Source organism: Rhinoraja longicauda, chromosome 9 (assembly GCF_053455715.1).
Source record: "Rhinoraja longicauda isolate Sanriku21f chromosome 9, sRhiLon1.1, whole genome shotgun sequence".
NCBI lineage: Eukaryota > Metazoa > Chordata > Chondrichthyes > Rajiformes > Arhynchobatidae > Rhinoraja > Rhinoraja longicauda.
The window spans coordinates 4,253,457-4,265,763 of record NC_135961.1 but is presented as its reverse complement, the minus strand read 5'-3'; the positions used below and the strand labels follow the sequence as shown (position 1 = coordinate 4,265,763).

Here is a 12,307-nt window from a genome sequence, read left to right as displayed (position 1 = left end):
TCTTGTCAGTTACGTCAGTCAGTCCTTGTTGCAACTGCACTTTCTCGGCTACTTCGACAACTGCATCAGGGCTGCTTCCTGCATCTTTTACAGAACTCTTTCACTTCATTAACTCCGGGCGCTAATGTCCACCCTGCCCTCAGATTCACTTGGACAATCTCTGACAACTCTCTCCCCTTTCTTGATCTTTCTGTCAGTACCACGGAAGACAGACGCTAGACTGATGTCAACTACAAAACCTACTGACACGCACAGTTGTCTGGGAGACACCTCCTATCACCTTGCCTCTTGCAAAGATGCAATCTTCTCTTCTCATTTTTCTCCGCTGCCTCTGATCCCAAGATGGCGGCACGGTGGCGCAGCGGTAGAGTTGCTGCCTTACAGTGAATGCAGCGCCGGAGACTCAGGTTCGATCCTGACTACGGGCGCCGTCTGTACGGAGTTTGTACGTTCTCCCCGTGACCTGCGTGGGTTTTCTCCGAGATCTTCGGTTTCCTCCCACACTCCAAAGACGTACGGGTATGTAGGTTAATTGGCTGGGCAAATGTAAAAAATTGTCCCTAGTGTGTGTAGGATAGTGTTAATGTTGGGCGGCGCGAACCCGGTGGGCCGAAGGGCCTATTTCTGCGCTGTATCTCTAAATCTAAATCTAAAGATGAGGCTTTCCATTCTAGGACATCCGAGATGTCCTCTTTGCTTGGTTTCCCCTCTGCTGTCAGAGATGGACCCCTGACCCGCGTCTCCTCTGTGTCCTGTAGTTCTGCATTCGCTCTCCCTTCCCCCCACCCCCCCCAGAAAGAACAAGGATAGAGTTCCCCAGCTCCTCACTTTTCACCCGAGCAGCCAACGCATCCAACGCATCCAACACATCATCCTCCCACATTTCCATCACCTCCAACGTGATCCCACCTCCAGTCACATCATAGGCCAAGCATAGACACAGTAACCATCTCACCAAACAGTGCGCCCCCAATCCACAAAGGCCTACTTACTGGATCTCCCGGCTGCTACCCATTGTAAGTCCTCTTCACGTTCCCATAATGTCATAACAAGAGGAGTTGAGTATAGGAGCAAAGAGGTCCTTCTGCAGTTGTACAGGGCCCTAGTGAGACCGCACCTGGAGTACTGTGTGCAGTTTTGGTCTCCAAATTTGAGGAAGGATATTCTTGCTATTGATGGCGTGCAGCGTAGGTTTACTAGGTTAATTCCCGGAATGGCGGGACTGTCATATGTTGAAAGACTGGAGCGACTAGGCTTGTATACGCTGGAATTGAGAAGGATGAGAGGAGATCTTATCGAAACGTATAAGATTATTAAGGGGTTGGACACGTTAGAGGAAGGAAACATGTTCCCAATGTTGGGGGAGTCCAGAACAAGGGGCCACAGTTTAAGAATAAGGGGTAGGCCATTTAGAACTGAGATGAGGAAAAACTTTTTCAGTCAGAGAGTTGTGAATCTGTGGAATTCTCTGCCTCAGAAGGCAGTGGAGGCCAATTCTCTGAATGCTTTCAAGAGAGAGCTAGATAGAGCTCTTAAGGATAGCGGAGTCAGGGGGTATGGGGAGAAGGCAGGAACGGGGTACTGATTGAGAATGATCAGCCATGATCACATTGAATGGCGGTGCTGGCTCGAAGGGCCGAATGGCCTCCTCCTGCACCTATTGTCTATTGTCTATTGACCCGAAACGTCAGCCATTCCTTCTCTCCCGAGATGTTGCCTGACCCGCTGAGTTACTCCCGCATTTTGTGTCTACCATGTGAGGAAAAGGGATTAGAGACTTGGCTAGAGGATTGACGCGGTGCAAATTGTGCACCTGGGGGGGAATATAGATGGAGGGGAGAGAAAAGTGGAAGGTCAGTCATTGCTCAGGGAAGGGGAGGAAGAAAGGAGGGGGGGGGGGTAAGAATATCTGCACGGGTAGGGTTGAGATATGGGGCAAATACAGGCAAAGGGGACTAGCTCAGAATGTCCTCTTGGTCAACATAGAGAAATTTAGCCAGTCAGTTTCCATACTGTATATCTCTATGACTAAAATGAGATTCAGAAATATGACATATAATGCAGCAAAATAAAGGCCTCCCCTTTAGTTTAAGAATAAAGGGGAGGCCATTTAAAACTGAGGTGAGAAAAAAACCTTTTCACCCAGAGAGTTATGAATTTGTGGAATTCTCTGCCACAGAGGGCAGTGGAGGCCAATTCACTGGATGAATTTAAAAGAGAGTTAGATAGAGCTCTTGGGGCTAGCGGAATCAAGGGATATGGGGAGAAGGCAGGCACGGGTTACTGATTGTGGATGATCAGCCATGATCACAGTGAACATGCAGGAAACATGTTCCCAATGTTGGGGGAGTCCAGAACCAGGGGCCACAGTTTAAGAATAAGGGGTAGGCCATTTAGAATGGAGATGAGGATTTTTTTTCAGTCAGAGAGTTGTGAATCTGTGGAATTCTCTGCCTCAGAAGGCAGTGGAGGCCAATTCTCTGGATGCTTTCAAGAGAGAGCTAGATAGAGCTCTTAAGGATAGCGGAGTCAGGGGGTATGGGGAGAAGGCAGGAACGGGGTACTGATTGAGAATGATCAGCCATGATTACATTGAATGGTGCTGTTGGCTCGAAGGGCCGAATGGCATACTCCTGCACCTATTGTCTATTGAATGGCGGTGCTGGCTCGAAGGGCCAAATGGCCTCCTCCTGCACCTATTTTCCATGTTTCTATGTTTCTAAAAGTGATTGTTTTACAGCAATTGAATATAATAATAATAATAATAATAATACATTTTATTTATATAGCGCTTTTCATATACTCAAAGACGCTTTACAGAGATTTTGAGAACATAGGGAAATTAATAAATAGATAAATAAGTAAATAAATAAATGAACAGAGAAAGGAGACAGTAGGTGAGGTGACCTTCAGTGGTTGAAGGCAGTACTGAACAGGTGAGACTTCAGCGATGTTTTGAATGTGGTGAGTGTGGGGGAGTCTCTAACGGTTTGGGGTAGTGAGTTCCATAGGGTGGGAGCAGCGATGGAGAAAGCCCTGTATATAAAGCAGTGAGCTGTGAAACACATTGACCATAAGAACAGGTTCCAAGATACAAACCAAACCAACACACTTTTTATCTTTTTTGTCTTTTTATCCCAAGTACTTAAGTATCAAAACACAAATTTAGTACAGCAACAGGCAAATTATTTGCCCAGTACCTCACCTGTTTGTAGGATTATCATGTAGGCGATCATTTGATGAAATCTGATGTTTCTATCCAGTTGCCTTCGGACATTGCTTCTACAGCACTGAAATCAGAAGCCACATAAAAATACACAGTGATTAGTCAATTGCAATATGTTGCTCAAGATGATGAGAAAATTCAAAATTGGTTTAACGTGGGATATAGCAATCTTGTGGACTTTTCATAATCATATTCATAATCATACTTTATTAGCCAAGTATGTTTTGCAACACACGAGGAATTTCATTTGCCACAGTCAAAAGCAACAGGACACACAAAATACATTTTAACATGAACATCCACCACAGTGACTCCTCCACATTCCTCACTGTGATGGAAGGCGAAAAAAAGTTCAATCTCTTCCCTTCTTTGTCCTCCAGAGGTCGGGGGCCTCGAGCCTTCCGTTGACGGGACGATCTTAACTCCCGTAGCCGGCGGTGGGCCTTCCTCGTCGGGGCGATCAAGCTCCTGCATCGGGGGGGGGAATCTCAGCTCCCCCACGCCGGGCAATCTACCCCGGGTCGGCGCTATCGAACCTCGTTCAGCTTTGGAGCTTCCCGACCACGGTCTCAACCCGAGAATGCGAGCTCCTCGATGGTGAAGTTCGCAGGAGCGTCGATCCCAGGCAAGGGATCGCAGGCTCCGATGGTAAGTCCACGGCCCCCCGGTGAGGCTCAAAGTCAGTCCCAGGCAAGGCCTCCAGCTCCGTGATGTTAGGCCGCAGAGCGACCGGAGATACGATCCGGAAAACAATCGCATCTCCGGCAAGGTAAGAGATTTCTGGGGTGTAAGTGTCTTTCAGAAACTTTTTCTTCCTGATATCAGGTTGGGATTTTCATTTTTTCCAATTAAAAAAATCCCAATCGCAGTGCAAAATGCAGACTGTGAACGGAGTGAGATTTTTGACGTAGTTGGCTTGAAAAATGACAGTTCTCGTTTATTCAGAGAAGATCCAAGTTTTATTCTGATTCGCTGGAAATGGTGCTATTTAAAGGGCAAACATTCGAACTGCGTTATTTGTCCTCTTGACACCAGTGAATTTTGTCATCTCAAGTATGGAGTACATTATTGTCAGACTGCTTCGCCTCTGGATGACAACATTACAGTCACACCGTATCTAAGCATTGGGTTATTCCAAGCTGCTGTTTTTCTCGCCACATCTCTGAGTTTAAGGCTCACTGCTGCGTTAACCAGATCATGTAAATTCTCGAAGATTGACACAAAATGCTGGAGTAACTCAGCGGGACAGGCAGCATCTCTGGAGAGAAGGAATGGGTGACGTCACCCATTCCTTCTCTCCAGAGATGCTGCCTGTCCCGCTGAGTTACTCCAGCATTTTGTGTCTATCTTCGATTTAAACCAGCATCTGCAGTTCTTTCCTACACATCAGTCAGCTCGCAATGCACAGAGAGGGAAGCCCAGAGATGGTGGGCAGCAGTTTCTGCTTGCATTGCTCGCTTCCCTAAAGTACAAACATATACTGTAGAGCCTTCTTCACTCTTATCCTGAGAGTGATTTTCTTGTTTGGATGTATTTATTCACAAAATTCTGGAGTAACTCAGCAGGTCAGGCAGCATCTCAGGAGAGAAGGAATGGGTGACGTTTCGGGTCGAGACCCTTCTTCAGACTGATGTCAGGGGGGCGTGACAAAGGAAGGATATAGGTGGAGACAGGAAGATAGAGGGAGAACTGGGAAGGGGGAGGGGAAGAGAGGGACAGAGGAACTATCTAAAGTTGGAGAAGTCAATGTTCATACCGCTGGGCTGCAAGCTGCCCAAACGAAATATGAGGTGCTGTTCCTCCTGAAGTTTGAAGTGTTTGAAGTTTGAAGTATTGAAGAAGGGTCTCGACCCGAAACTTCACCCATTCCTTCTCTCCTGAGATGCTGCCTGACCTGCTGAGTTACTCCAGCATTTTGTGAATAAATACCTTCGATTTGTACCAGCATCTGCAGTTATTTTCTTACACTTCTTGTTTGGATGAATCCCTGGAGGGTCTCTTTGACTCCACTGAATGAAAAAGATATCTAGAATTAAAGTCATGAGCTTTTATGTTTTTTCCAGAGTTCATCACACCTCATTATGTAGAAAATACTCTATTCTTTTAGATCTAAAGTGGCCTCTTGTTTTCTCGTTTGAGGCTTATCGCTAACACTTTTACCCATCCACTTAATCTAACGTCTCTTTGTAGTCTCGGTACAACAAAAGCTTGTGTCATTAGTGAGCCTGGTTCATTCATCTAAATTATTTATAAGAAAATAAGTTGAAATTTAGTACAAATCCCTGAAGGAGACTCCTGAACACAAGCTGACAATTTGGAAGTATTATCGCTACCTTCTGTGATCCACCTTTTAATTAATTCTCTGCCCATGTCAATAAGTGCAGTACTTCAAATAGTGCTGCACGGTGGCGCAGCGGTAGAGTTGCTGCCTTACAGCGCCAGAGACCCAGGTTCGATCCTGACTACGGGTGCTGTCTGTACGGAGTTTGTACGTTCTCCCCGTGACCTGCGTGGGTTTTCTCAGGGATCTCCAAAGACATACAGATTTGTAGGTAAATTGGCTTGGTATCATTGTAAATTGTCCCGACTGTGTATGGGATAATGTTAGTGTGCGGGGATCGCTGGTCGGCGTGGACTCGATGGGGCGAAGGGCCTGTTTCCGCGTTATATCTCTAAACTAAACGAAACTAGTGAAAGGCCTGAATAGAGTGGATGTGGAGAGGTTGTTTCCACTAGCGGGAGTCTAGGACCAGAGGCTATACTGTAGCCTAAGAATAAAAGGTAGTAAAAAAAGATGAGGAGGAATGTCTTTAGTCAGAGGGTGGTGAATCTGTGGAATTCGTTGCCCCAGAAGGCTGTGGAGGCCAAGTCAGTGGATATTTTTAAGGCAGAGATAGATAGATTTTCGATTAGTATGGGTGTCAGGGGATATGGGGAGAAGGCAGGAAAGTGGTGTTGAGAGGGGAAGACAGATGATCAGACATGGTCGAATGGCGGAGTAGACTTCATGGGCTGAATGATCCAATTCTGCTCCTGTCACTTATGAACTTACATTAATATCTTATTCAAAAATGGTGTTAACTTTGTAAAAAATGAATTACTCTCAGATCAGATCAAATCTGTCTAAGAGCAGAGCCACTCTCATCCTGATTTAAAAATAGTAGCTTCTTCACATCAAGGAGTAGACCAGTAGACCAGGGCGGCACGGTGGCACAGCGGTAGAGTTGCCGCCTTACAGCGAATGCAGCGCCGGAGACTCAGGTTCGATCCTGACTACGGGTGCTGTCTGTACGGAGTTTTACGTTCTCTCCTTGACCTGCGTGGGTTTTCTCCGAGATCTTCGGTTTCCTCCCCCACTCCAAAGACGTACAGGCTTGTAGGTTAATTGACTGGGCAAATGTAAAAACTGTCCCTAGTGTGTGTAGGATAGTGTTAATGTGCGGGGATCGCTGGGCGGCGCGGACCCGGTGGGCCGAAGGGCTTGTTTCCGCGCTGTATCTCTAAATCTAAAATCTAAAAATCTATAATTTCTTTATCAACCTTATACTTTTCTTAAAAAGGAAATAACTTACCACCTATAAACTATGAATATTACATGGTGTAACAGGAAGAGTCGAGCATGTACATTGCAGGAATTGTTCATAAGGCAACCTTTGGTCAGATGGACAAGAAATACAATCATTGCCAACATGGAGGTATCTTTGTAGCAAAAGAACTGCGGATGCTGGTTTAAATCGAAGGTAACGGACTTGGTGGGCCGAAAAGGCCTGTTTCCGGCTGTATATATATGATATGATATGATATGATAAACGCAAAATGCTAGAGTAACTCAGCGGGTCGGGAGAGAAGGAACGGTGACGTTTTGGGATCGAGACCTTTCTTCAGACTGCAGGTGTCAGTCTGGGGAGGTATATTTTCCTTCGTTAATCACTTGCTCCGGTGCTGAAACGACAGGCAGTTTTGCTGAGCGCTCTCCAAATACGCTAGATCTCACTTGGCTAGCCGGTTGACACCTGCGCTCGGTCCGTGTTGGCCAATCTGATCTCCCGGTGGCCGAGCGCTTCAACTCCCCCTCCCATTCCCAGTCTGACCTTTCTGTCATGGGCCTCCTCCAGTGCCATAGTGAGGCCCACCGGAAATTGGAGGAACAGCACCTCATATTTCGCCTGGGCAGCTTGCAGCCCAGCGGTATGAACATCAACTTCTCCAACTTTAGATAGTTCCTCTGTCCCTCTCTTCCCCTCCCCCTTCCCAGATCTCCCTCTATCTTCCTGTCTCCACCTATATCCTTCCTTTGTCCCGCCCCCCTGACATCAGTCTGAAGAAGGGTCTCGACCCGAAACGTCACCCATCCCTTCTCTCCTGAGATGCTGCCTGACCTGCTGAGTTACTCCAGCATTTTGTGAATAAATACCTTCGATTTGTACCAGCATCTGCAGTTATTGTCTTATATTAAACCACTTCACTTTGACCGGGCTCCAGTTCTTTAAACCGATTCAAGTTTTGAATTAATCTCCAACTTTCTTTGATAGCGGCAAGGAAAATGTTAACACCACCAGAAAATGTTCTGTAGTTGCTCAGACAGGGTCTGCCAAGTGCTTCACTGCCCCAGACAGAACTGCCTTCAAAGCTCTGCGTTTTAACACTGGTCTCCGATGCATTCTCACTGTTGCTGTTGGAGCAGAATTCAACCTTTACAGAAACAGGATTGCCTGCATCTGTATGATGGTAGCCACACTTAAATGCGTGAAACAAAACCCGCGCTTTGAAAGTATTTCAACCGATTAATAATATGCAAGATATTTTTTAGACGTGAGTTCTTCGTTTCTACCGTTGTCCTGCCTGCCTGTTGATTGTACATTTTACCTTGTGGTGCTGTTCACCATAAATTTAAACCCCGAGACCGATTCATGTGTACAGTTTTGGATTTAATGAGGTTTTTTTTTCAATTGCAACCAAAATGGGACCTACAGGTGTTGCGAGATAATTACTCACATCGGAACGCTCAAACCAATCGCTACAGATGATCTGACACATTCATTTAATCATAACATTTAGAGATACAACGCGGAACCACCGAGTCCGCGCCGACCAGCGATCCCCGCACACTAAAGGCGACTGCCGGTGACTAGGCTGTTGTCGAACGTTTGCCGGGGTGGCGCGGGCGTGATCGTGAGGTGTCTTCAATGAATCGTAGCGGATCTCGGCGCGTCGCGGAAAAAATTCCAGGTTTGCTAGGTTGTCGCAGATGCGTTTAGAAGCACGTAATATTAAATTAAGAAAAGGCATTTGAAGATACCAGAAGATAGTTTTGTTTAACCAATTTATTTACCGTCGGGACATTTGACGGGTAGATTGGAGGCGACAGTTTGACGGTCAGGTGAGCGTGGGAATTACGCGATGTTTCCGAAGACGGTGTAATCTCTTAGCCAGGTGCTAGCTTCACAAAAAAAGTAACTTGTATCGACCTGACTCGGCATTGTCGTGGTCATTGTCGTGGTCATTGTCGTGGTCATTGTCGTGGTCATTGTCGTGGTCATTGTCGTGGTCATTGTCGTGGTCATTGTCGTGGTCATTGTCGTGGTCATTGTCGTGGTCATTGTCGTGGTCATTGTCGTGGTCATTGTCGTGGTCATTGTCGTGGTCATTGTCGTCGGGTAAAAGAAAATGTTGGCGATCTGCTACGACTTTGACAGTCGCCGGCAGTCGCCTTAAAAATCGCGTAACCGGGACAGGCCCTTAAGGCTACCTTGCACACACTGGGGACAATTTTACATTGTGTGCCAAGCCAATAGGTCTTTGGTGGGAGGAAACCGAAGATCTCGGACACGGGGAGAAGGAACAAACTCCGTACAGACGGCACCTGTAGCGCTGCTGTAAGGCAGCAACTCTACCGCTGCGCCACCCTAAAGTGAAACACATGGAAACAGCCCACCACAGGTAGTGCTAAACCACAGGAGGAGCTGAATGAAAGGTGCACGTACACTACACGATCCTCTCAGGAATGAAATGAGGTTTCGACTGATGGGCAGCAGAATCAGGAGGCAGTTCAAGTTGAGACACGTTGCAGTTGCTCTTGACCAAGCCAGCGCTGACTAATAAAAACAAAATCAGATTGAAACCTTTAGTTTACTAAGAAGGAGTACGTAGTTTTAAGATAAAACTAGACTAAGTGAGCCCTAACCTCTCCTGTATTGGTGCCAGCACCCTCTCCTCCCCCGCCCCATCCCTCACTCCCTCCCTCCCATCCCCCTCCACCCCCCTCCCCCTCCCCCTCCTCCCCTCCCTTCCCCTCCTCCTCTCTCCCCCTCCACCTTCCCCTCCCCCTCCAACTCCCCTTATTGTCCCTTCCCCTCCCTCCCTCCCTCCCTCCCTCCCTCCCTCCTCACCCACCCACCCCACCCTCCCACCCTCCCTCCCACCCTCCCACCCTCCCACACCTCCCTCCCCCCACCCTCCCTCCCCTCCCTCCCTCCCTCCCTCCCTCCCACCACCCACCCTCCCACCCACCCACAACCTCCCACCCCACTCCCACCCACCCACCCACCCCCCTCACTCCCATCCCTACCCCTCCCTCCCTCACTCCTTCCCTCCCTCCCTCCCTCCCATCCCTCCCTTCCTCCCTCCCACCCTCCCATCCCTACCCCTCCCTCCCTCACTCCTTCTCACTCCATCCCCCTCTCCTCCTCTCTCCCCCCTCCACCCCTCCCTCCCTCCCTCCCTCCCTCCCACCCTCCCTCCCTCCCTCCCTCCCTCCCTCCCTCCCTCCCATCCCTACCCCTCCCTCCCTCACTCCTTCTCACTCCATCCCCCTCTCCTCCTCTCCCCTCCCTCCCTCCCTCCTTCCCTCCCTCCCTCCCTCCCTCCCTCCCTCCCTCCCTCCCATCCCTACCCCTCCCTCCCTCACTCCTTCTCACTCCACCCCCCTCTCCTCCTCTCTCCCCCTCCACCCTTCCCATCCCACCCTCCCTCCCTTCCCCTCCCTCCCTCCCTCCCTCCCTCCCTCCCTCCCTCCCTCCCTCCCTCCCTCCCTCCCTCCCTCCCTCACTCCTTCTCACTCCATCCCCCTCTCCTCCTCTCTCCCCCTCCACCCTTCCCATCCCTCCCTCCCTTCCCCTCCCTCCCTCCCTCCCTCCCTCCCTCCCTCCCTCCCTCCCTCCCTCCCTCCCTCCCTCCCTCCCTACCCCTCCCTCCCTCCCTCCTTCCCTCCCTCCCTCCCTCCCTCCCTCCCTCCCTCCCTCCCTCCCTCCCTCCCTCCCATCCCTACCCCTCCCTCCCTCACTCCTTCTCACTCCATCCCCCTCTCCTCCTCTCCCTCCCTCCCTCCCTCCCTCCCCCTCCCTCCCTCACTCCTTCCCTCCCTCCCTCCCTCCCTACCCCTCCCTCCCTCCCTCCCTCCCATCCCTACCCCTCCCTCCCTCCCTCCCTCCCATCCCTACCCCTCCCTCCCTCACTCCTTCTCACTCCATCCCCCTCTCCTCCTCTCTCCCCCCTCCACCCCTCCCTCCCTCCCTCACTCCTTCCCTCCCTCACTCCCTCCCTCCCTCCCTCCCTCCCTCCCTCCCTCCCATCCCTACCCCTCCCTCCCTCCCTCCCTCCCATCCCTACCCCTCCCTCCCTCACTCCTTCTCAATCCATCCCCCTCTCCTCCTCCTCTCCCTCCCCCTCCACCCTTCCCATCCCCCCTCAACTCCCCTTATCCTCCCTTCACCCCCCTCCCCCCCCTCCCTCCCTCCCTCCCTCCCTCCCATCCCTCCCTTCCTCACTCCTTCCAACTCCATCCCCCTCCCTCCCTCCCTCCCATCCCTACCCCCCTCCCTCCCTCCCTCCCTCCCTCCCTCCCTCCCTCCCTCCCTCCCTCCCTCCCTCCCTCCCTCCCATCCCTACCCCTCCCTCCCTCACTCCCTCCCTCCCTCCCATCCCTACCCCTCCCTCCCTCACTCCTTCTCACTCCATCCCCCTCTCCTCCTCTCCCCTCCCTCCCTCCCTCCCTCCCTCCCTCCCTCCCTCCCTCCCTCCCTCCCTCCCATCCCTACCCCCTCCCTCCTGAGATAGATTTAAACTTTAAAATGTGAATAATTTTAGAAAATATAACACCGATTTCAATGAAACTTCTCCCATTAGCACCAAAGGGACGACGGTGAGTAAGGTGGGCCCTAACATTGTCGCGCTATCGTGTACCGTTTTGGCTGTAGTTCAGGAACAAACAAACAAACAAACAAACGAGGGTCTTAGTATACAGCTATATGAAATTCCAGCAACATCTGACTTACTCCAAGTAGTGCACGGGTGTAAATGTAAGCTTCCCCTTGTTCATACTGATAGAAAGTGTGGCCAAAAAGAAAAGTATTGATTCCCAACCATAACATCTGCCACAAAAAAAAAACAGGTTTTATTTCACACAGTTAAAAATAATGACATACAATTGTGATTATCAGCGGCTTCTTCTTATTTGTTTTAATTGGTTTGTTGTGAGAGAGGAAAAATAATTGAATTTTTTTTTTTTTTTAAATAATCACAGTAATAAAGATTTCAAATCAATTATGCAAAATGTATCAAATGAAAAACACGAACATCAGCTTCAAATTATACAAAAGTATTTTTGTACAAAAGAAAAGCCAGCAATATATTCGACGTCCAATAAGTAAGAAGTACATTGTTCTTATTTTTCGATAATTTGTCTGGATTTTGCAACAGTTAGATTTGTTTCTTTATAATCTATTTGAAATTGGTTTCCCAAATTGACCCGAGGAGTTATCTTGTCAAGATAATTAAATGATAATAAAAGAGTGCGATATTAGACCTTGTTGTCAAAAAAATAGCATGTTTAAAACACAGAATGTTACAGCTTCAACTTTATACCAAAGATATATTTAACAACTTAACAACTTAAACACAAGACTTACTAATATGACGAGTTTTGGAGCTTCATTCACAAGCCAGTTTGCCATTGCAGCTGTTGAGCTGATGTATTCATCAGTTCTTTGCTCCCTGACAATTGGTGTCTTGTTTTCTATCCACCTCAAATTAATGGCTCGGGCTTAAGGTGCAGCAGAGTTCAGAGTGAACTCTGGGAATTGT

At 48.9% G+C, this 12,307-nt stretch overlaps 1 protein-coding gene across 1 annotated transcript in view; it reads right to left on the bottom strand.

Annotated features, from left to right (window-relative positions):
• Positions 1 to 11,595, bottom strand: part of LOC144596873 (NADPH oxidase 3-like) — a 56,362-nt gene extending 44,767 nt beyond the window's left edge. The window contains exons 1-3 of the mRNA XM_078405736.1: positions 11,500 to 11,595; positions 9,211 to 9,321; positions 3,206 to 3,290 (exon numbers count right to left, since the gene is read on the bottom strand). Coding sequence (XP_078261862.1) covers positions 3,206 to 3,290; positions 9,211 to 9,321; positions 11,500 to 11,595 — 292 coding nt within the window. The remainder of the gene's footprint in view (positions 1 to 3,205; positions 3,291 to 9,210; positions 9,322 to 11,499) is intronic.
• Positions 11,596 to 12,307: the final 712 nt, after the last annotated feature.